Source organism: Phocoena sinus, chromosome X (assembly GCF_008692025.1).
Source record: "Phocoena sinus isolate mPhoSin1 chromosome X, mPhoSin1.pri, whole genome shotgun sequence".
NCBI classification, from domain to species: Eukaryota; Metazoa; Chordata; class Mammalia; order Artiodactyla; family Phocoenidae; genus Phocoena; species Phocoena sinus.
Window position 1 is genome coordinate 71765154 of NC_045784.1, and position 26870 is coordinate 71792023.

At 37.4% G+C, this 26870-nt stretch overlaps 1 protein-coding gene across 1 annotated transcript in view; it reads right to left on the minus strand.

The window, feature by feature from the left end:
• Nucleotides 1–22296, minus strand: part of RPS6KA6 (ribosomal protein S6 kinase A6) — a 135502-nt gene extending 113206 nt beyond the window's left edge. Inside the window, exon 1 of the mRNA XM_032620969.1 lies at nucleotides 22243–22296. Coding sequence (XP_032476860.1) covers nucleotides 22243–22287 — 45 coding nt within the window. The 5' untranslated portion in view covers nucleotides 22288–22296. The remainder of the gene's footprint in view (nucleotides 1–22242) is intronic.
• Between the last annotated feature and the right edge of the window lie 4574 nt (nucleotides 22297–26870).

The following is a 26870-nucleotide window of genomic DNA, read 5'->3' on the forward strand; positions in this document are numbered from 1 at the left end:
AGAGATATACCATGTTCATGGTTGGAAGAGTCAATATTGTGAAAATGACTACACTACCCAAAGCAATCTACAGATTCAATGCAATCCCTATCAAATTACGAACAGCATTTTTCACAGAATTAGAACAAAGATATTTACAATTTGTATGGAAACACAAAAGACCCCGAATAGCCAAAGCAATCTTGAGAAAGGAAACTGAGCTGGAGACATCAGGCTCCCTGACTTCAGACTATACTATAAAGCTACAGTAATCAAGACAGTATGGTACTGGCACAAAAAGGGAAATATAGATCAATGGAAAAGGACAGAAAGCCCAGAGATAAACCCATGCACCTACAGTAACCTAATCTATGACAAAGGGTGCAAGAATATACAATGGAGAAAAGACAGCCCCTTTAATAAGTGGTGCTGGGAAAACTGGACAGCTACATGTAAAAGAATGAAATTAGAATACCCCCTAACAACATACATAAAAATAAGCTCAAAATGGATTAAAGACCTAAACGTAAGACCAGACACTATCATACTCTTAGAGGAAACACAGCAGAACACTCTTTGACATAAATTGCAGGAAGATCTTTTTTTTTTTTTTTTTTGCGGTATGCGGGCCTCTCACTGTTGTGGCCTCTCCCGTTGCGGAGCACAGGCTCCGGACGCGCAGGCCCAGCGGCCATGGCTCACGGGCCCAGCCGCTCCGCGGCATGTGGGATCCTCTCGGACCGGGGCACGAACCCGCGTCCCCTGCATCGGCAGGCGGACTCTCAACCACTGCGCCACCAGGGAAGCCCGGAAGATCTTTTTTTAACCCACCTTCTAGAGTAATAAGAATAAAAACAAAAATAAACAAATGGGACCTAAATAAACTTAAAAGCTTTTGTGCAGTAAGTGAAACCATAAACAAGATGAAAAGATAATCCTCAGAATGGGGGAAAATATTTACCAATGAAGCAACTGACAAGGATTAATCTCCAAAATATACAAACAGCTCATGCAACTCAATATCAAAAAAACAATCCAATCAAAAAATGGGTGGAAGACCTAAATAGACATTTCTCCAAAGAAGGCATACAGATGGCCAACAAACACATGAAAAGACACTCAACATCACTAATTATTAGAGAAATGTATGTCAAATCTACAATGAGGTATCACCTCACACTGGTCAGAATGGCCATCATCAAAAATCTACAAACAATAAATACTGGAGAGCGTATGGAGAAAAGGGAACCCTCTTGCACTGCTGGTGGGAATGTAAATTGATACAGTCACCATGGAGAACAGTATGGAGGTTCCTTAAAACACTAAAAATAGGATTACCATATGACCCAGCAATCCCACTACTGGGCATATACCCACAGAAAACCATATTTCAAAAAGATACATGCTTCCCTGGTGGCGCAGTAGTTGAGAGTCTGCTTGCCAATGCAAGGGACACGGGTTCGTGCCCCAGTCCCTGAAGGTCCCAAATGCCGCCGAGCGGCTGGGCCCGTGAGCCATGGCCACTGAGCCTGAGCATCCAGAGCCTGGGCTCCGCAACGGGAGAGGCCACAGCAGTGAGAGGCCTGTGTATCAAAAAAAAAAAAAAAAAAAAAAAAAACACACACCCCAATTGTTCACTGCAGCACCATTTAAAATAGCCAGGACATGGAAGCAGCCTATATGTCTATCAACAGAGGAATGGGTAAATATGATATGGTATATGTATACAATGGAGTATTACTCAGCCATTCAAAGGACCAAAATTGGGTCATTTGTAAAGAAGTGGATGGACGTAGAGACTGTCATACAGAGTGAAGTAAGTCAGAAAGAGAAAGACAAATATTGTATATTAACACATATATGTGGAATCTAGAAAAATGGTATAGATGATATTACTTGCAAAGCAGAAATAGAGACACAGACGTAGAGAACAAGAGTATGCATACCAAGGAGGAAAGGGTGGGGGTGGGATGAACTGGGAGATTGGGATTGACATATATACACTACTATGTATAAAACAGATAACTAATGAGAACCTACTGTATACCACAGGGAACTCTACTTGGTGCTCTGTTGTGACCTAAATGGGAAGGAAATCCAAAAAAGAGGGGATATATTATGTATACATATGGCTGATTCACTTTGCTGTACAGCAGCAACTGACACAGCAGCCTAAAGAAGCTATATTCCAAAAAAAAAAAAAAGGATGTAGGATGGGGCTCAGGCATAGGCATATGTATTTTTTAAAATGTTCCCAGATGATTCTAATAAATTGTCAGAATTGGGGAACACTAGGTGCTTCTAAGATATATAGTTAGATTGATAGATAGATGTGCACACAAATATATATACACACACACACACAAATGGCTACTTATTACAGAAGTGCTGTTGTATTTGTATGCCACTAGCTCTTTTGTAGTGCCAAATTATCTGGTATCCTCCTGTTCCATCACTTCCAATATTGGCCTTTCTTATTTCATCTTCTCCCTACCCCATTCTTGTCTATTGCCTAAAAATTCTCAGCTTTCCCGAGGTTATATTTATTGATGCTTACTATTAAAATATTCTTTTTTTTTCTCATCTGCAATCCTCCTTCCTCCCTCTACCTTCCTTACTTCTGGTTCTGCACCATTCTGAAAGCTTAAGAGTGTCAGCAATCTAGCTCAAAATAAGGTAGTAATGTACTTAACAGTGATCCATTTGTTTTTCCTGAGTGAATCATCTTCCAAAAAATTCTTCCCATTCTGGTACAATAAAGTTGTGATATATCACCTTCTCTTCTCATAATACACTCTTTTCTCTATATTCACTCACTCAAAAAATCAACAACATTCATGAAGCACATGCTATGTATCAGGCACTATACTACACACTGGGGATACAGAGATAAAATGTGGACTTGAGGAGAGCAAATGTTGTCAGAAATATCATGTCCCTTAATAAAACAAAAAGGTATACAATATGTTATGGGATGAAACATGTTCCCTCAAATGCATATGCTGAAGTCCTAACCCACAGTACCTCAGAATGTGACTGTATTTGGAGATAGGGCCTTTAAAGAGGTAATTAAGGTAAAATTAGGTCAATAGGGTGGGCCCTAATCCAATATGACTGGTGTTCTTATAAGAAGAAGAGATTAGGCACAGACACACACACAGGAAAAAGCATGTGAAGGCATAGGGAGAAGACAACCATCTACAAGCAAAGCAGAGAAGCCTCAGAAGAAACAAACCCTGCCAACACCTTGATCTCAAACTTATAGCCTCTAGAATTGTGAGAAAACAAATTTGTTATTTAAGTCACCTAGTATGTGGTACTTAGTTATGACAGCCCTAGAAAACTTATACTCAGTATACCTAATCATAGTTATCTGTGTAAAAAAAGTTGGTACTATAAAATTAAGATTTAATGACTTTGAAATAGGGATTACTATTCTTTCCAACATCAAATGACAAATTTGAGGCAAGGATCATTATGAGTTAGATGTTCTTTTTTTGATCTTCATAGTAATTGTTGATAAACAGAAAAACTACGAAGGCTTAACCACAACCAAAATAATGTGCTCTGACCTCTAAAATCTGCAATCATCTTTTTCAATTCAGGGAGCCAACAATGCTATAACACTGGAGAAACATACTGTGATGACAATCTATTAGGAAGCCATACTATATAACTCTATTACAACAGTTTCATAGGACTGTGGAACTCAGCATAGATACCCACAGAAAACACACAAAACAAAAGAAGAGGGATTTTTAAAGCCTAAATTTTTGGTTTTTATGTAATAATGCAACATCCACCTACCTGTTCAAACATTTGCTTTATTTGTGGATAGACAGGCCAGTTTGATCACTCTGAAATTCCAAGAAGCATTAAAACTACAGATTTGTTAGAAGATACATGCAGAGTTCTGGAAAAGCATCTTGACATACCGTTTTCATGCAGTGAATAATCCAGGGTCATTGAAAACCAAGCCAAGTGTCAGCATACTTTGAAAGAAGGCTAACAGTAATAATAATTTACATGTCAAAACGCCACTAGAGTGAACTAAACACATCAAATGATGTACACACTGGAAAGTAATTGCAGGATACTTAGGTTTGCAAAATTGTATCAATTTGTAGTGATGTCGAAAAACAAAAAAGGGTGACAAACTAGTTCCCACTGGGGTTGGTTTATTCTATTCAGTACTTACTAGAGTCAGCTCTTTAGTTCCCTCATATATAAAATGGGAATAAAACCTACCCAATCCATTTCAGATCTTGGTTATAAGAGTCAACTGAGAATTCTGAAACACCACAAAACACCTATAAAAATTAAAGCTATTAAACTTATTTGTACTATTAACCTTTGCATCCCTTGTGGTGCAGCATACAACTCCACTTTATAGTGGCTGCCCACCAACATTTAATTGAACAATAATTGTTTTGCAAATCTGTAGTAGAAGGGTTCCAATTATTATTAATTTTTTAAGAATTATTTATTTATTTATTTATTTATTTTTGGTTGCATTGGGTCTTCATTGTGGCACGTGGGCTTTCTCTAGTTGTGGTGAGCGGGGGCAACTCTTTGTTGTGGTGCGCATGCTTCTCATTGTGGTGGCTTCTCTTGTTGAGGAGCATGGGCTTTAGGTGCGTGGGCTTCAGTAGTTGTGGCACGCGGGCTCAGTAGTTGTGGCTCACAGGCTCTAGAGTGCAGACAATAGTTGTGGCACACAGGCTTAGATGCTCCGTGGCATGTGGGATCTTCCCGGACCAGGGATCGAACCCGTGTCCCCTGAATTGGCAGGCGTATTCTTAACCACTGTGCCACCAGGGAAGTCCCCCAATTACTTTCTAAACAGGGTAAGTGAATAAAAACCAGAAGCAAGCATCAACTTTGAAAGGGAAGAAAAATACTGAAGCAGAGAAAGGCTAAATGTCCATCAAAATGGAAAGACAAATAGTGGAACGAAAAACACCATATAAGGAGCAGACCCTCCAACTTAAAATACTCCCTACTTATGGCTACAAAAAGTTTAAGTAAAACACCCTTGTGAGACTATTTTTTAAAAGATTCTTATGAGAGATACACATCAAGAATGGTTTCTAAAATTCGAAACTGATGGCTTAAAAATGTCAGGAAATCAGTTTTATTTTTTGAATATATATTTTCAGTTAAAAGTTACATTTACATTTCTGGATAATAAAAATATAAATCAAATTAGAGACTAAAATATTGCTGACCTTGTGCTAATAAAATATACAAAATCTTCTTTTAAAATTTCTAAAACACTGGTAGCATTAAAAATATGTATTTTATTTCAGGGAATGATAACCATTCCATACAAACTTTAAAAGTAAATATACGGGAGACCTTCAAGATGGTGGAGGAGTAAGACATGGAAATCACCTTCCTCCCCACAAATACATCAGAAATACATCTACATGTGGAACAACTCCTACAGAACACCTACTGAATGCTGGCAGGAGACCGCAGATTTCCCAAAAGGCAAGAAACTCCCCACATACCTGGGAAGGGCAAAAGAAAAAACAGAGACAAAAGAATAGGGACAGGACCTGCACCTCTGGGAGGGAGCTGTGAAGGAGGAAAAGTTTCCACACAATAGGAAGCTCCTTCACTGGCAGAGACAGGGTGTGATGGGGGGGAAGCTTCAGAGCCATGGCGGAGAGTGCAGCAACAGGGGTGCAGAGGGCAAAGCAGAGAGATTCCTGTACAGAGGATCAGTGCCGACCAGTACTCACCAGCCTGAGAGGCTTCTCTGCTCACCTGCCTGGACGGGTGGGGGCTGGAAGCTGAGGCTCCAGCTTCCGAGGTCAGATCCCAGGGAGATGACTGTGGTTGGCTGCGTGAACACACCCTGAAGTGGCTAGTGTGCCACAGCTTGCCAGGAGGGAGACCGGGAAAAAGTCTGGAACTGCCTAAGAGGCAAGAGACCATTGTTTCGGGGTGCGAGAGAAGAGGGGATTCAGAGTACCACCTAAATGATCTCCAGAGATGGGCGTAAGCCACGGCTATCACTGCAGACACCAGAGACAGGCATGACACACTAAGGCTGCTGCTGCAGCCACCAAGAAGCCTGTGTGCAAGCACAGGTCACTATCCACACTTCACCTCCCAGAAGCATGTGCAGCCCGTCACTGCCAGGATCCCATAAGCCAGGAACAACTTCCCTGGGAGAACACACAGCACATCTCAGGCTGTTGCAACGTTACTCCAGCCTCTGCCTCCGCAGGCTCACCCTGCATTCCACACCCCGCCTTTCCCCCGACCTGTGTGAGCCAGAGCCCCTAATCACCTGGTACTTTAACCCCATCCTGTCTGAGAGAAGAATAGATGCCCTCAGTGGACCTACATACAGAGGCAGGGCCAAATCCAAAGCTGAACCCCAGGAGCTGTGTGAACAAAGAAGAGAAAGGGAAATTTCTCCCAGCAGCCTCAGGAGCAGCAGATTAAATCTCCACAATCAACTTGATGTACCCTGCATCTCTGGGATACCTGAATAGACAACAAATCATCCTAAAATTGAGGCAGTGGACTTTCGGAGCAACTGTAGACTTGGGGTTTGCTTTCTGCATCTAATTTGTTTCTGGTTTTATGTTTATCTTAGTTTAGTATTTAGAGTTTATTATCATTGGTAGATTTGGTTATTGATTTGGTTGCTCTCTTCCTTTTAAAATGTTTTCATATATAGCTATTTTTTTTCCTTTTTCCCTTTTTGTGATGGTGTATGTGTATGCTTCTTTGTGTGATTTTCTCTGTATACCTTTGCTTTAACCATTTGTCCAAGGGTTCTGTCTGTCCATTTTTTTATTATGTTTTACATTTCTTTTAATTATTATTTAAAATTTTTATTTTAATAACTTTATCGTATTGTATTATATTGTATGTTTTTCTTTCTTTCTTTCTTTTTTCTCCATTTTCTTCTGAGCCGTGTGGCTGACAGGGTCTTGGTGCTCCAGCCAGGTGTCAGGCCTGTGAGTCTGAGGTGGAGAGCCAATTGCAGGACATTGGTCCACCAGAAACCTCCCAGGTCTATGTAATATCAAATGGTGAAAGCTCTCCCAGAGATCTCCATCTCAATGCTAAGACCCAGTTCTACTCAATGACCAGCAAGCTACAGTGCTGGACAAGCTATGCAAAACAACTAGCAAGACAGGAACAAACCCACACCCATTAGCAGAGAGGCTGCCTAAAATCAAAATAAGGTTACAGACACCCCAAAAATAAACCACCGGACATGGTCCTTCCCACAAGAAAGACAAGATCCAGCCACATGCAGCATAACACAGGCACCAGTCCCCTCCACCAGGGAGCCTACACAACCCACTGAACCAACCTTAGCCACTAGGAGCAGACACCAAAAACAAAGGGACCTACGAACATGCAGTCTGCGAAAAGGAGACCCCAAACACAGTAAGGTAAGCAAAATGAGAAGACACTGAAATACACAGCAGATGAAGGAGCAAGGTAAAAACCCACCAGACCAAACAAATGAAGAGGAAATAGTCTATCTGGAAAAAAAACAGAGTAATGATAGAAAAGATGATCCAAAATCTTAGAAATAGAATGGAGAAGCTACAAGAAACGTTTAGAAAGAACTGAGAAGAACTAAAGAGCAAACAAACAATGATGAGCAACACAATAAATGAAATTTAAAATTCTCTAGAAGAAATTGACAGCAGAGTAACTGAGGCAGAAGAACGGATAAGTGACTTGGAAGATAAAACAGTGGAAATAACTACTGCAGAGCAAACAAAGGAAAAAAATAATAAAAATAATTGAGGACAGTCTCAGAGACCTCTGGGACAACATTAAATGCACCAACATTCTAATTATCGGGGTCCCAGAAGAAGAAGAGAAAAAGAAAGATACTGAGAAATTATTTGAAGAGATTATAGTTGAAAACTTCCTTAAAATGGGAAAGGAAATAGTCAGTCAAGTCCAGGAAGTGCAGAGAGTCCCATACAGGATAAATCTAAGGAGAAACAAGCCAACACACATATTAAACAAAGTATCAAAAATTAAATACAAAGAAAACATATTAAAAGCAGCAAAAGAAAAACAAAAAGTAACATACAAGGGAATCCCCATAAGGTTAGCAACTGAACTTTCAGCAGGAACTCTTCAAGGCAGAAGGGAAAGTCAGGACATATTTAAAGTGATGAAAGGGAAAAACATAAACCAAGATTACCCAGCAAGGTTCTCATTAAGATTCGAAGGAAAAATTAAAACTTTGACAAACAAGCAAAAGCTAAGAGAATTCAGCAGCACCAAACCAGCTTTACAGCAAATGCTAAAGGAACTTCTCTAGGCAGGAAACATAACAGAAGGAAAAGACCGACAATAACAAACCAAAACAATTAAGAAAATGGTAATAGGAACATACATATTGGTAACTACCTTAAACGTAAATGGATTAAATGCTCCAACCAAAAGACATAAACTGGACAAGTGGATAAAAAACAAGACCCGTATGTATGCTGTCTACAAGAGACCCACTTTAGATCTAGGGACACATACAGACTAAAAGTGAAGAGATGGAAAAAGTTACTCCATGCAGATGGAAATCAAAAGAAAGCTAGTGTAGCAATTCTCATGTCAGAAAAACTGGACTTTAAAATAAAGACTATTACAAGAGACAAAGAAGGACACTACCTAATGATCAAGGGATCAATCCAAGAAGAAGATATAACGATTGTAAATATTTATGCACCCAACATAGGAGCACCTCAATACATAAGAAAAATGCTAAGAGCCTTAAATGGGGAAAGTGACAATAACACAAGCATAGAAGGGGACTTTAACACCCCACTTTCACCAATGGACAGATCATCCAAAATGAAAAAAATAAGGAAACACAAGTTTTGAATTATACATTATACAAGATGGACTTAATTGATATATATATATATATATATATATATATATATATATATGACATTTTATCCAAAAACAAGAGAATACACTTTCTTCTCAAGTACTCATGGAACATTCTCCAAGATAGATCATATCTTGGGTCACAAATAAAGCCTTGGTAAATTAAAGAAAATTGAATTTGTATCAAGTATTTTTTCCTACCATAACACTATGAGACTAGGATCAATTGCACGAAAAAAACTGTAAAAAATACAAACACATGGAAGCCAAACAATGCACTACTAAATAACCAAGAGATCACTGAAGAAATCAAAGAGGAAAAAAAAATACCTAGAAACAATTGACAATGAAAACAGGATGACCCAAAACCTATGGGATTCACCAAAAGCAGTTCTAAGAGGAAAGTTTACAGCAATACAATCCTACCTCAAGAAAAAAGAAACATTTCAAATAAACAACCAAACATTACACCTAAAGCAACTAGAGAAAGGAGAAAAAAAAAACCCAAAGTTAGCAGAAGGAAAGAAATCATAAAGATCACATCAGAAATAAGTGAAAAAGAAATGAAGGAAACAATAGCAAAGATTAATAAAACTAAATGCTGGTTCTTTGAGAAGATAAACAAAATTGATAAACCATTATCCAGACTCATCAAGAAAAAAAGGGAGAAGACTCAAATCAATACAATTAGAAATAAAAAACGAGAAGTAACAACTGCCATGGCACAAATACAAAGGAGCATGAGAGATTACTACAAGCAACTCTATGCAAATAAAATGGACAACCTGGAAGAAATGGACAAATTTTTAAAAAGCACAACCTTCTGAGACTGAACCAGGAAGAAATAGAAAATATGAACAGACCAATCACAAGCACTGAAATTGAGACTGTGATTAAAAACCTTCCAAGAAACAAAATCCCAGGACCAGATGGCTTCACAAGCAAATTCTATCAAACATTTAGAGAACAGCTAAAACCTATCCTTCTCAAAATCTTCCAAAATATACCAGAGGGAGGAACACTCCCAAACTCATTCTAGGAGGCCACCATCACCCTGATAACAAAACCAGAAAAAGATGTCACAAAGAAAGAAAACTAAAGGCCAATAATACTGATGAACATAGATGCAAAAATCCTCAGCAAAATACTAGCAAACAGAATTCCCAGCACATTAAGAGGATCATACACCATGATCAAGTGGGGTGTATCCCAGGAATGCAAGGATTCTACAACATATTCAAATCAATCAATGTGATACAACATATTAACTAATTCAAGGAGAAAAACCATATGACCATCTCAATAGATGGAAAAAAAGCTTTGGACAAAATTCAACACCCGTTTATGATAAGAACCCCACAGAAAGTAGGCATAGAGGGAACTTACCTCAACATAATAAAGGCCATATATGACAAACCCACAGCCAACATCATTCTCAATGGTCAAAAACTGAAACCGTTTCTGCTAAGATCAGGAAAAAGACAAGGTTGTCCACTCTCACCACTATTAATTAACATAGTTTTGGAAGTTTTAGCCACAGTGATCAGACAAGAAAAAGAAATAAAAGGAATCCAAATCAGAAAAGCAGAAGAAAAACTGTCACTGTTTGAAGATGACATGATACTATACATAGAGAATCCTAAAGGTGCTCCAGAAACCTACTAGGCCTAATCAATGAATTTGGTAAAGTAGCAGGATACAAAATTAATGCACAGAAATCTCTTGCATTCCTACACATTCATGATGAAAAACCTGAAAGAGAAATTAAGGAAACACTCCCATTTACCATTGCAACAAAAAGAATAAAATAGCTAGGAATAAACCTACGTAAGGAGACAAGAGACCTCTATTTAGAAAACTATAGGATAATGATAAAACAACTTAAAGATGACACAAACAGATGGAGAGATATACCACGTTCTTGGATTAGGAGAATCAATATTGTGGAAATGATTGTACTACCCAAAGCAATCTACAGATTCAATGTAATCCCTATCAAACTACCAATGGCATTTTTCACAGAAGTAGAACAAAAAATTCCATAATTTGGGGCTTCCCTGGTGGCGCAGTGGTTGAGAGTCCACCTGCCGATGCAGGCGACAGGGGTTCGTGCCCCGGTCCGGTAGGATCCCACATGCCGCAGAGCGGCTGGGCCCGTGAGCCATGGCCGCTGGGCCTGCGTGTTTGGAGCCTGTGCTCTGCAAGGGGAGAGGCCGCAGCAGTGAGAGGTCTGCATACCGCAAAAAAAAATAAAAAAATAAAAATTCCACAATTTGTATGCAAACACAAAAAACCCAAAATAGCAAAAGCAATCTTGAGAAAGAAAAACGGAGCTGGAGGAATCAGGCTCCCAGACTTTAGACTATATTGCAAAGCTACAGTAATCAAGACAGTATGGTACTGGCACAAAAACAGAAATATAGATCAATGGAACAGGATAGAAAGCCCAGAGATAAACCCAGTCACATATGGTAACCTTATTTTTGAAAAAGGAGGCAAGAATATCCAATGAAGAATAGACAGCCTCTTCAATAAGTGGTGCTGGGAAAACTGGACAGTTGTATATAAAAGAATGAAATTAGAACACTCCCTACCACCATACACAAAAATAAACTCAAAATGTATTAAAGACCTAAATGTAAGACCAGACACTATTAAACTCTTAGAGGAAAACATAGGCAGAACACTCTCTGACATAAATCACAGCAAGATCCTTTTCAACCCAACTCCTAGAGAAATGGAAATAAAAACAAAAGTAAACAAATGGTACTTAATGAAACTTAAAAGCTTTTGCACAGTAAAGGAAAACATAAACAAGACAAAAAGTCAACCCTCAGAATGGGAGAAAATATTGGCAAATGAAGCAACAGACAAATTAGTAATCTCAAAAATTTACAAGCAGCACATGTAGCTCAATATCAAGAAAACAAACAACCCAATCCAAAAATTGATTGAAGACCTAAATAGACATTTCTCCAAAGAACATATACAGATTATCAACAAACACATGAACGGATGCTCAACATCACTAGTCAGTAGAGAAATGCAAATCAAAACTACAATGAGGTATCACCTCACACCAGTCAAATGTCCATCATCAAAAGCTCTACAAATAATAAATGCTGGAGAGGATGTGGAGAAAAGGGAACCATCTTGCACTGTTGATGGGAATGTAAATTGATACAGCCACTATGGAGAACAGTATGGAAGTTCCTTAAAAATCTAAAAATAGAACTACCATACGACCCAGCAATCCCACTACTGGGCATATACCCTGAGAAAATCATAATTCAAAAAATGTCATGTATCACAGTGTTCATTGCAGCTCTATTTACAATAGCCAGGACATGTTAGCAACCTAAGTGTCCATCAACAGATGACTGGATTAAGAAGATGTGGCACATATATACAATAGAATATTACTCAGCCAAAAAGAGAAATGAAATTGAGTTATTTGTAGTGAGGTGGATGGACCTAGAGTCTGTCATGAAGAGTGAAGTCAGAAAGAGAAAAACAAATACCTTATGTTTACACATATATATGGAATCTAAAAAAAAAAAAAAATGGTTCTGAAAAACATAGAGTCCGGACAGGAATAAAGACACAGATGTAGTGAATGTACTTGAGGACATGGGGAGGTGGAAGGGTAAGCTGAAACGAAGTGAGAGAGTGGCATGGACATATATATATATATATATATATATATATATATATATATATACTATCAAATGTAAACAAGATAGGTAGTGGGAAGCAGCTACATAGCACAGGGAGATCAGCTCAGTGCTTTGTGACCACCTAGAAGGCTGGGATAGGGAGGGTGGGAGGAAGATACAAGAGGGAGGAGACATGGGGATATATGTATATGTACAGCTGATTCAGTTTGTTATAAAGCAGAAACTAATACACCATTGTAAAGCAATTATACTTCAATAAAGTTGTTAAAAAAAGATACAGCCACTCTTTGCAACACACATACACACACACACACACACACACACACACACACAAAATTAAATATAAATGGGTCATAAGCTACCAAATATGATACCTATGCTTATTTTGACAATGTAAAAAATTAAATCATTTCAGTTATCTACTAATGAAAAATCATAATGTATTTTTTCTAACCTGGAGAGTGTTTGGAGAATTATGGGACCAAATGGTGAAATATGATATCAGGTATGTTTTATCAGTGACCTATTACTGAATGCTTACCAAATGTGAAGGCTGTCTCCAGCCTTCAGGGAGATGGACAAATTCCTCATAACAAATCTAGACATATTAAAATTGTATTAACTATAATTCAGCTTTGCCAATCATATATTATATATATGGAGTGTGGGAAGCATTTTCTTTAATTTTGCTTGTTTTAATTGAGGAAATCAAATGGCCATGAAAGTCTAAAGTGACAATAATTTCAATGGAGCAGACTGGTTATCTAAAACACTCAATCATAAAGCAGCATCAGGCCAGGATAGGCAATACGTAAACTTCAAATTTAAAGAATACTGTTTCAAAGAATCTATGCATCATACAGCAGTCTCTACAATCGACCATTATGTAAAAAAATAAAAAAAAACAAAGCCACCCACAAAAAAACACACAGCTGCCAGCATCACATTGGAATAGGCAACCACGACAAAAAATAAATAAATAAATAAAACAAATCCTATATATGAAAATATTAAAAAGGGGGAAGATAAATGTATATGGTTGAGAAACACTTAGGATTAGAAACCAAGATGGGGGAGTAAAAGAACGTGCTCTCACTCCATCTTGTGAGAACACCAGAATCACAACTAGCTGCTGGACAATCATCAACACGAAGACACTGGAACTCAGCAAAAAAGATACCCCACATCCAAAGACAAAGGAGAAGCCAGAATGAGATGGTAGGAGGGGTGCAATCACAGTAAAATCAAATCCCATAACTGGTGGGTTGGTGACTCACAGACTGGAGAACACTTATACCACAAAAGTCCACCCACTGGACTGAAGGATCTGAGCCCCATGTCAGGCTTCCCAACCTAGAGGTCCAGCAACAGGAGGAGGAATTTGTAGAGAATCAGACTTTGAAGGCTACTGGGATTTGATTGCAGGACTTCAACAGGACTGGGGGAAACAGAGACTCCACTCTTGGAAGGCACACAGAAAGTAGTGTGTGCATCGGGACCCAGGGGGAGGAGCAGTGACCCCAGGGGACACTGAAACACACCAAACTGCTAGTGTTGGAGGGTCTCCTGCAGAGGTGGGGGATGGCTGTGGCTCACCGTGGGGACAAGGACACTGGCAGCAGAAGCTCTGGGAAATATTCCTTGGTGTGAGTCCTCCCAGAGTCAGCCATTCGCCCCACCAAAGAGCCCAGGGAGGCTCCAGTGTTGGGTTGCCTCAGGCCAAACAACCAACAGGGAGGGAACCCAGACCCACCCATCAGCAGTCAAGTAGATTCAAGGTTTACTGAGCTCTGCCCAGGAAAGCAACAGTCAGCTCTAGCCACCACCAGTCCCTCCCATCAGGAAACTTGCACAAGGCTTTTAGATAGCCTCATCCACCAGAGGGCAGACAGCAGAAACAAGAAGAACTACAAACCTGCAGCCTGTGGAAGAAAAACCACATTCACAGAAAGGTAGACAAGATGAAAAGGCAGAGGGCTAGGTACCAGATGAAGGAACAAGATAAAACTCCAGAAAAACAACTAAATGAAGTGGAGATAGGCAACCTTCCAGAAAATGAATTCAGAATAATGATAGTGAAGATGATCCAGGACCTCGGAAAAACAATGGAGGCAAAGATCGAGAAGATGCAAGAAATGTTTAACAAAGACCTAGAAGAATTAAAGAACAAACAAACAGAGATGAACAATACAATAACTGAAATGAAAACTACACTAGAAGGAAGCAATAGAAGAATTACTGAGACAGAAGAACAGATAAGTGACCTGGAAGACAGAATGGTGGAATTCACTGCTGTGGAACAGAATAAAGAGAAAAGAATGAAAAGAAATGAAGACAGCCTAAGAGACCCCTGTGACAAAATTAACCACAACAACATTCGCATTATAGTGGTCCCAGAAGGAGAAGAGAGAGAGAAAGGACCCGAGAAAATATTTGAATAGATTATAGTCAAAAACTTCCCTAACATGGGAAAGCAAATAGCCACCGAAGTCCAGGAAATGCAGAGAGTCCCATACAGGAGGAACCCAAGGAGAAACACACCAAGACACATAGTAATTAAACTGGCAAATATTAAAGACAAAGAAAACTTATGGAAAGCAGCAAGGGAAAAACAACAAAACTCATACAAAGTAACTCCCATAACGTTAGCAGCTGATTTCTCAGCACAAACTCTACAAGCCAGAGGGGAGTGGCATGATATACTTAAAGTGATGAAAGGGAAGAACCTACAACCAACATTACTCTACCTGGCAAGGATCTCATTCAGATTCGATGGAGAAGTCAAAAGCTTTACACACAAGCAAAAGCTAAGAGAATTCAGCACCACCAAACCAGCTCTACAACAAATGCTAAAGGAACTTCTCTAAGTGGGAAACACAAGAAAAGAAAAGGACCTACAAAAACAAACCCACAACAAACAAGAAAATCGTCATAGGAACATACATATCGATAATTACATTAAACATGAATGGATTAAATGCTCCAACCAAAAGACACAGGCTGGCTTAATGGATAGAAAAACAATAACCATCTGTATGCTGTCTACAAGAGACCCACTTCAGACGTAGGGACACATACAGACTAAAAGGGAGGGGATGGAAAAAGATATTCCATGCAAATGGAAATCAAAGGAAAGCTGAGTAGCAATATTCATATAAGATAAAATAGACATTAAAATAAAGAATGTTACAAGAGACAAGGAAGGACACTACATAATGATCAAGCGATCAATTCAAGAAGAGGATGTAACAATTACAAATATATATGCACCCAACATAGGAGCACCTCAATACATAAGGCAACTGCAAACAGCTATAAAAGGGGATATTCACAGTAACACAGTAATAGCAGGGGACTTTAACACCTCCCTTACACCAATGGACAGATCACCCAAAATGAAAATAAATACGGAAACAGAAGCTTTAAATGACACAATAGACGAGATAGATTTAATTGATATCTATAGGACATTCCATCCAAAAACAGCAGGTTACATTTTCTTCTCAAGTGCGCACAGAACATTCTCCAGGATAGATCACATCTTGGGTCACAAATCAAGCCTCAGTAAAGTTAAGACAATTGAAATCATATTAAGCATCTTTTCTGACCACAATGCCATGAGATTAGAAATCAATTACAGAGAAAAAAAACAAACACAAACATATGGAGGTTAAACAATATGTTACTAAATAACCAAGAGATTGCTGAAGAAATCAAAGAGGAAATCAAAAGATACCTAGAGACAAATGACGATGAAAACACGATGATCCCAAACCTATGGGATGCAGCAAAAGCAGTTCTAAGAGGGAAGTTTATCACTATACAAGCCTACCTCAAGAAACAAGAAAAATCTCAAACAATCTAACCTTACACCTAAGAGAACTAGAGAAAGAAGAACAAATAAAACCCAAAGTTAGCAGAAAGAAAGAAATCATAGAGATCAGAGCAGAGATAAATGAAATGGAAACAAAGAAAACAATAGCAAAGATCAATAAACCTAAAAGCTTGTTCTTTGAGAAGATAAACCAAATTGATAAACCATTAGCCAGACTCAACAAGAAAAAGAGGGAGAGGACTCAAATCAATAAAATTTGAAATGAAAAAGGAGAAGTTACAACAGACACCGCAGAAATACAAAGCATCCTAAGAGACTACTATAAGCAACTCTATGCCAATAAAATGGACAACCTGGAAGAAATAGACAAATACTTAGAAAGGTGTAACCTTCCAAGACTGAACCAGGAAGAAATAGAAAGTAGGAACAGACCAATCACAAGTAATGAAACTGAAACTGTGATTAAAAATCTTCCAACAAACAAAATCCAGGACCAGATGGCTTCACACGTGAATTCTATCAAACATTTAGACAAGAGCTAACACCCATCCTTCTCAAACTCTTCCAAAAAATTGCAAAGTAAGGAACATTCCCATACTCGTTCTATGAGGTCACCATCACGCTGATACCAAAACCAGACAAAGATACTACAAAAAAAGAAAATTACAGACCGATATCACTAATGAATATAGATGCAAAAATCCTCAATAAAATACTAGCAGACAGATTCCAACAACACATTAAAGGATCATATACCATGATCAAGTGGGATTCATCCCAGGGATGCAAGGATTCTTCAATATATGTAAATCAATCAGTGTGATAAACCATATTAACAAATTGAAGAACAAAAACCATATGATCATCTCAATAGATGCAGAAAAAGCTTTTGACAAAATTCAACACGGATTTATGATAAAAACTCTCCAGAAAGTGGCACAGAGGGAACCTAATTCAACATAATAAATGCAATATACAACAAACCCACAGCAAACATCATTCTCAATGGTGAAAAACTGAAATCATTTCCTCTAAGATTAGGAACAAGACAAGGATGTCCACTCTCACCACTATTATTCAACATAGTTTTGGAATTCCTAGCCATGGCAATGAGAGAAGAAAAAGAAATGAAAGGAACACGAATTGGAAAAGAAGAAGTAAAACTGTCACTGTTTGCACATGACATGATACTATGTATAGAGAATCCTAAAGATGCCACCAGAAAACTACTAGAGCTAATCAATTAATTTGGTAAAGTTGCAGGATACAAAATTAATGCACAGAAATTTCTTGCATTCCTATACATTAATGATGAAAAATCTGAAAGAGAAATTAAGGAAACACTCCTATTTACCATAGCAACAAAAATAATAAACTACCTTGGAATAAACCTACCTAGGGAGACAAAAGACCTGTATGCAGAAAACTATAAGACACTGAAGAAAGAAATGAAAGATGATAGCAACAGATGGAGAGATATACCATGTTCTTGGATTGGAAGAATCAATATTTTGAAAATGACTATACTACCCAAAGCAATCTACAGATTCAATGCAATCGCTATCGAATTACCAATGGCATTTTTTATGGAACTAGGACAAAAAAATCTTAAAATTTGTATGGAGACACAGAAGACCCCGAATAGCCAAAACAGTCTTGAGGGAAAAAAACGGAGCTGGAGGAGTCAGACTCCCTGACTTCAGACTATACTACAAAGCTACAGTAATCAAGACAATATGGTACTGGCACAAAAACAGAAATACAGATCAATGGAAAAAGATAGAGAGTCCAGAGATAAACCCACGCACCTATGGTCAACTAATCTATGACAAAGGTGCCAAGGATATACAATGGAGAAAAGACCGTCTCTTCAATAAGTGGTGCTGGGAAAACTGGACAGCTACATGTAAAAGAATGAAATTAGAACAATCCCTAACACAATACACAAAAATAAACTCAAAATGGATTAGAGACCTAAATGTAAGACCAGACACTATAAAACTCTTAGAGGAAAACATAGGAAGAACACTCTCTGACATAAATCACAGCAAGATCTTTTCTGATCCACCTCCTACAGTAATGAAAGTAAAAACAAAAATAAACAAATGGGACCTAATAGAACTTCAAAGCTTTTGCACAGAAAAGGAAACAATAAGATGAAAAGAGAACCCTCAGAATGGGAGAAAATATTTGCAAACAAATGAACGGACCAAAGATTAATCTCCAAAATATATAAACAGCTCGATATTAAAAAAACAAAAACCTAATCCAAAACTGGGCAGAAGACCTAAATAGATATTTTTCCAAAGAAGACATACAGATGGCCAAGAAGCACATGAAAAGTTGCTCAACATCACTAATTATTAGAGAAATACAAATCAAAACTACAATAAGGTATCACCTCACACTGGTCAGAATGGTCATCATCAAAATCTACAAACAGTAAATGCTGGAGAGGGTGTGGAGAAAAGGGAACCCTCTTGCACTGTTGGTGGGAATGTAAATTGATACAGCCACTATGGAGCACAGTATGGAGGTTCCTTATAAAACTAAAAATAGCATTACCATATGATCCAGCAATCCCACTACTGGGCATATACCCAGAGAAAACCATAATTCAAAAAGACACATGCACCCTAATGTTCATTGCAGCACTATTTACAATAGCCAGGTCATGGAAGCAACCTAAATGCACATGGACAGATGAATGGATAAAGAAAATGTGGTACATATAGACAATGGAATATTACACAGCCATAAAAAGGAACGAAATCGGGTGATTTGTTGAGAATTGGATGGATCTAAAGACTGTTATACAGAGTGAAGTAAGTCAGAAAGAGAAAAACAAATATCGTAGATTAACACATATATGTGGAACCTAGAAAAATGGTACAGATGAACCGGTTTGCAGGGCAGAAATTGAGACACAGATGTAGAAAACAAACATATGGACACCAAAGGGGGAAAAGCGGCAGGGTTTGGGTGTGGGTGTGTGATGAATTGGGCGATTGGGATCGACATGTATACACTGATGTGTATAAAATTGATGAGTAATAAGGACCTGCTGTATAAAAGAATAAAGTAAAATTCGAAAATTAAAAAAAAAAATAACCCCAACGCTCACAATGACCCCAACTCTGGCCACACACTAAGCCCTGACACCTGGCACAGGGTGAGGTTTAACCCCAATGGCAGACAAGCCCTAAATCTTAGTAGTCCCTGGACATTTGCTCAGGCCCTAAATTCTCCCATGAACCCAGTCCTTCATGTGGAAAATTAAACCTCTCTAGCCGTGCTACAGTTCCCAAACTTAGCCCTACTCTCCAAAACTTTCCCTACAAAAAACCCACTGGGTTTTCTAAAGATTCTTACTACTAGAATCTAGAGGCACAAGAAAACAGATGGACTAAACAGATGGGAAAGGCCCCCGAGTGGTAAGCTTGTTGATGCTGGAAGGTCCCTTAGAGAGCATCCCACCTCACCCCCTCATTTTACAGCCAGGCCCACAGAAGTTAATAAGTAACTTGCTCAAGGTCACACAGTGAGTCCACAGCAGAACCAGAATGGGAACCCAGGCCTCCTCTCAATCCAGTGCTCTCTCTGTCCTGCCTCCCTCAGAGAGAGTAGGGAGCATCACTCATCTGGTAAAACAGCTCCCAGAATTTCCTTTGGGAACCCACTTTTCCCCTGTTCTCTACCCAGGATTTTGGTCAAATCCAATCCACGCAGCACCAAGTATTCCCATGGCCCTGTGATCAGTTATGGGCTAGACTCAGGAGCCAGGTGAGGCAAGGCAAAAAAATTAAAAAATAAAATAAAATTTATATGGTTAGTGTTTCTTATCACCCAGATCATTTAATTGACACAAAATGAATATCTGAACTCTCACACAGCAGAAATACATAATGTTTTAAGGACCAATAACTCAGGCCACAAATTAAATCAAATCCTTGGAAGTGATTCTAGGTTCCTTATTCTGCAAAACTTTAGATTCCCCTTTCTAGACACTGAAGTTGACTGCCTAATGTAAATCACATTAACATCGAGCACTACATTTTTACTGTCTTTCCATTAAAACTGTACTTCTTGGCCTATTTTTTAAGATTAATTTTTATTGGAATATAGTTGATTTACAATGCTGTGTTAGTTTCTGCTGTACAGCAAAGTGAATCAGTTATACATATACATACATCGACTACTTTTTAGATTCTTTTCCCATATAGGTCATTACAGAGTATCGAGTAGAGTTCCCTGTGCTATACAGTAGGTTCTTATTAGTTATCTATTTTATATATAGTAGTGTGTATATGTCAATCACAATCTCCCAATTTATCCCTCCCCCCTTCCCCTTTGGTAAACATAAGTTTGTTTTCTACATCTGTGACACTGTTTTGTAAATAAGTTCTTTTGTACCATCATTTTTTTAATTAAAGTTAGAAAGGTAAATATTTAGCAATAATCCTATGCATATTTCTATGTGTTTACATTGGCTACACATGTACACATACATACATACACACACACATTTTTTTCCCTCCTGTGTTGTGGGGCATGGTATTTCCCTGTTAATTTATTAATACTGAAATGCACACTTCCCCATTGCCTTTGTATTTCCTTACACTCTATTGTTTATAAACTAACAACATAAATATTACTATGCCTTAGCGCATATGATCTGCAGATAAAGCTCTAGATGATTTTGATAGAAGTTTACATTTAATTACATTCAAAATTAACATAAAAGTTATTATGTAAATTACAAAAGCTAAAATGACAACATTTTACCTCCCATCTTGTTAATCAGAACTGAGATTATTGTTACAACATCAGTATCTGCAGAGAAAGTTGATTTTTACATAGGACATTTCAAAGGAGAGTCTTGGACAAACCCAATTTTAATCTCTGCTGGTTCCTATCTGAGAAAAATTCACTTTAACCGGTTTCAGGGGGAAAATAAAGACATGAAGGATGATTTTATCCACAACTAAATAAGAAAAGAACAGTGCTTGCCTTATTTTCCACTTCTTTGCATCTACACAATACACAACTGACCTAACATGAGGCACACTGGGTCATTAAGCCTTGATTCTGCTACTTGTCAGTTTTATGGCCTAGTATAAATCATAATAACCTCTACAGGTCTCAGTAGATTTATCTATACAATTAAGGTATTATAGAATACTATCTCTGAGGCTCCTTCCAGGTTTAAACAAAATCTACAATTCTATGAAAATATCTATAGAAATGATAATCAAAATAACAATATCGATGGGGATGTCTACTTTAGTCAGGCCCTCCCTAAAATCTTAAGAACTCTCTTCTGTATAACTAGATCTTGTAAAATGAGAGACTAGGATTACAGACCTTGCATAGAATGACCTAATAGCTAAGCAGTCTTTTAAACTAGTTAGAAATTTCTGAAATAATTTACATGCAATCCTTTTTGAAAGCCAGGAAATAGATTTTAAATGACCTCGGTTTATCCTTTTAGTTAAATGTTTTCTCGTTAGATCTCCTTTCTACCCTAAAGTTGAAGACAGTCTTATTTAATTCAGTGGATTCTATATTTAAATAATCCAGTTACTCATATACTGGTAATAAAAATTTCATCCATTACATTTAAAATGCGTAAATTTCATGGCATGCAAATTATGCCCCAATAAAGTTGTTAAAAAAAAACTTTATGGATAAGAATTTCTGGCAAGAAAATCTGGCCTGTATTTTGAACTGTTGCCATTTTATTAATAATTGAATTTGCTTATTAACTTACCTAAATACATTTCTTTGATAGAAGATTTTCTCCTTTCATATTATTCTCTTTCCTTATAGTCTAAAAATGTAGCTTAATAAGTTAACATGGGTACTTACTTGGCAAGAATCTGCTTCTCCCTCTTCCATTGGCTCATCAACCATTTTAAGACCATTCACCTGAAAAATATTGTTCAAAAACTGAAGTTCAAGAGTAACAGAACAAGAGTAGTAACTAAGAAAAATATAACCCTAGGCACTGCCCTTCACAATTTAACAAGATCCACACTTACTGAAACACAAAAGGACAAAGGACACATAGAAGGTACTTAAAAAAGGAACATTATTAATATGATTTCCAGATTGTCTTTGAAAATCCTTGAATTTCAGAGCTGTGTATTTCATTTCATATTGTTTAGAGCTTTGCTATGGTGAATGAACATATACTGAACATATGACCTGCATACATTCACTAGGACTGTCCCAAACCAAATATATATGAGACAGGAAAAATACCACAGAGGAAATTTATTGTGAGAATATATTCAAAGCAAATTAGGATGGGAAGAATTTCATATAATTGCACTGTTGTGAATTCCTTTCCTTTCGATCAGTTCAATTAAAATTTGAGTTACTCTACAGAAGAAATAATAAACTATAGGAGAAAAATATAAATGGCCATGGAAACAAAATTATTTCAAAATACAAAGCTTAGTGTATAATAATACTCTTCAAGCAATACTTCAGGAATGAGTGAGCATAGAGAACTTAGATCAAGGGTCTGCAGGCTGTAGCCCATGGGCCAAATCTGGCCCACTGTTTTTATAAATAATATTTTACTGGAACACAGACACATCCATTTGTTTCCATGTTATCTATGGCTGCTTTCTCACTTCAACAGCAGAGTTGAACAGGTGACAGAGAACCTATGCCTGCAAAGCCTAAAATATTTACTGTTTGGCCCTTTACAGAAAAAGTCTGCCAACCACTGATCTAAAATGTTTGAAAATTAAGCAACAGCAAGATGGTCTAAAAAACAAGTTTTACCACTGTCTATTTATGAGTCCACAGAAAATTTTTTAAATATTAAAAAAGAAAGAGAAAAGAAAAAAGTAAATTAAATAGAGCTTCTGACGACAGCCAAGATGGAATAAGACTATCTCTCCTCTGATTATTAACTAAAAACTTTGGACAAAACACAAAAAGCAACTACCTGAGGACTCTGAAAACTAAATAATAGCAAGCAGATTAGGAAGGGAAATCAAAATTTGAATAGTAACTAGTACTCCGGTGAGTTTCTTGGGTTTATTTTTCACCTTTATCTCTTGATTTTGAACCAAGGAGACACTGAGTCATGGAACACCTGTATGAACAAAATTTCCAAGAGAAATCCCACTTCCTAAACAGAGGACCAGAAAAAGACACACTTTTGAGCTGGTGAGCATAATGAGAACCCTACGTTTTCTTTCTTTCCCACTTTTTTCCCCTTTTTTGACTGCCATTCCTGCTCCAAGGCAAGTCTCATTCATGAGAAAACCTCTCTGTCTGGTCAGAGGAACCAGAAAAAGAGGCTCATATAAGAATAGTATGGGGGGTAATCCCTGTTGTTGTTTTTTTCACTCTCTCCTTCACTTCACCCCAACAGGCAGCCCCAACAGTGCAAAGCTATGTAACAGCATGAAAGGCTAAGACTATGCAAGAAATTCAAAGTTCTGGTCAGAGGAAGAAGAATAAAAAGTCCATGTCAACTGGAGAATCCGTAGAGGAAATCATGGAGGAGATCAAATGGGAAAAGGATATTCCCTAATTCTGTGTATGAACAGACACAGTCCTGGCCTCAACAGCAAACTGCACATGTGTGGAATAGAACCAAAGAAGTCTAAAAAAGGCTTTGAAAATGGAACTGCAATATCAATCACTGCTCAAGTCTCAGACTAAACCACTGACTTAGCACAGGCACTAAGTGGCAAATGCAGGGTGCTGACCCAAACACTCTGAAAACATATTTAACATTGGAACCAACATCCAAAAGGGAGAGATAAAACTTGAGAGTCTGAACCTAACCACACAGACTGTCTGCTGAAACAATCAAAATCAGCAGGTATCAATTCCAGGACAACTCCAATGTTGAAATAGCTAACAAGGACTTTAAGCAGCTATTATAACTATGCTCTTTTGGGTGAAAATAAATACACTTGAATGGGAAGATTAAAAGTTATAGACAGAGAAAAAGAAATTATAAAAAAATCAAATGTAAATAACTTTAAAACTAAAAATTACAATGTATGAAATATTTTTAAAATGCTGGATGGGCTCAATAAAAGAATGGAGATGGCAGAGGAAATCATAAATGAAGACAGATCAATAGAAATTAACCAATATGAAGAAGAGAATGAAAATTATTAAAAGCAAATGAACAGAGTCTTAGAGACATGTGGAACAATATCAGAAGATCTAAAATCTATATCATTAACATCACAGAAAAAATTAAATAAATAATGGCAATTCAATTCACATAAAATGTTAAGAGGAAAGTCTGTAGAGACAGAAGGTAAATCAGTGGTTCCTTAGGGCTGGGGGATGGGGAGATGGGGGTGATAGCTAAAACTATAGTAAAAACTTTCTATTTGATGTGACAAAGAAGTTCTAAAATTGACTGTGGTGATAGTTGTACATATTTGTGAACTGTATACTAAGTATACACAAGGTTGTCCATTTTAAATGGGTGAATTATGTGGTATGTGAATTATGCTTCAATAAAGCTATTTTTTTTAAAAAAGGCTGAGAATTTCCCAAATTTGGTGAAAACTATAAATTTACAGTTTTAAGAAGCTCAGTGAAACCCAAAAAGTATAAAATTAAAGAAAGCCACCTCAAGACATACCTGAATTAAACTACTCTAAATCAAAAGAAAAAAGGAAGAAGTTTTGAAAGTAATGAGAGAAAAACACATTACATAGACATCAACTTAAATAACTGCAGACTTCTTATGAGAAATCATGGAGGTCGGAAACCAGTAAGAGAATATTTACCTGCGATAAATGGAAACTTATGTTAACATAAAAATCTCTATACATGAATGTGTATAGCAGCTTTGTTCATAACTTTTTTGGAAACATTCCAGATGTCCTTCAACGTGGAGAAAGAATAGAATACTACTCAATAAAAAGGAAAAGACTATTGATACTTGTAACAACATGGATAAATTTTAAATGCATTGTGCTGACAAAGAATCCAAACCCAAAAGGCTAAATATTGTATGATTACATGTATATGACACTGAAAAATGCTATAGGGAAAGAATTCATATCACTGGTTTCCAGGGGAAGGGGAGACAGGAAGGCGGAATACTATCCAGCAATGAAAAGGAATTATCTATTGATATATTCAACAACATGGGTGAATCTCAAATACATTATATAGTAAATGGGAAAAAACAGCCTCAAAAGGCTACATACTGTATGATTCCATTTATAGGACATTCTTGAAAAGGTAAAACTGTAAGGCATGGAGAATGGATTAGCAGTTGTCAGAGGTTAGGCCCAGGGGTAGGCACCAATGGGAATCACGGGGGGTGGCGGGGGGGAATGATGGGACTAATCTATACCTTGATTGTGGTGGTGGTTACACAACTCTACGTATTTGTCCAAGCTCAGAACCTTACGTGAAAAAGAGTGAATTTTACTGTAGGTAAATTTTAAAATTAACTTATTAAATAGTAATTTACCCTGCATTATTTACTTGGCTAGCATCTTTCTTCTAAAATCTCAACAAGAACCAAATAAATGATGGTTCATCACCAATTATGTCCTTATCTTACTTGACCTTGCTGTAGCATGTCACAGTTGACCAACCACTGTCTTCTATTTGTGTTTTTGTGATACCATACTTTAATTTTCTTTTACTCCAATTTCTTTGCTCTTTTCAGTATCCTTGAAACATTGTATATCCTCAGGAAATGGACTTGGCTCACCTTCTCATCTCGCTCCTCATTCTTTCCCCAGATAGCTAATTTACTGACATGACTAACATTTACTCAGACACTACTCTTCTGAGCTCCTGATCCATATAATGAACTGCCTATTTGACATTTCCACTTGCTCATCTCACATGTCTCAAAAATAACCAATACAAAAACAAATTAGTGATCTCCCCCACACACACACATAAATCTGCTTTCCTCCAGGGTTCCCGATTTCAATAAACAGCACCACTATTTATCATCTTAACTCAAAAGCACATATAGACTATGGGGAATGAAAAAAAAAAAACACGGTAATGAATTCCTCACTAGCATATAGGAAAAGGCACATTCAGCAAGAGTCCACAAACCAATATTAAGACAGAATACTGATAATTTCAGAATACTGAAATTTTACTACAAAATGGCTCTCAGGACTATCTGTAGAAAAAGGTAATACTGCTTTCCTCTGTTACCTCAGTTACTGGTTACTTCCAATTCATACCATCTTATGATTAATTTAGCATGAAGCATAAGAATATTCATTCCTATAAGGGACCTCAGTATTCAGTGATATTTACTATAAATTAAGTCATTTTTACCTGCATGAAAACAAAAACATTTTCAGAATTCTCTGGGACGATAAACCTTTATTTCAAAAATAAAATTTATAATTTGAAAAAACAAGCAGATAGGCTGTTTTCCCCAATTAAGTGCCAAATAGGGAAGAAAAAAATTCCTACATAAGATTCTGAAAAGCTTATCAACAATTATAAAGATAGTAATA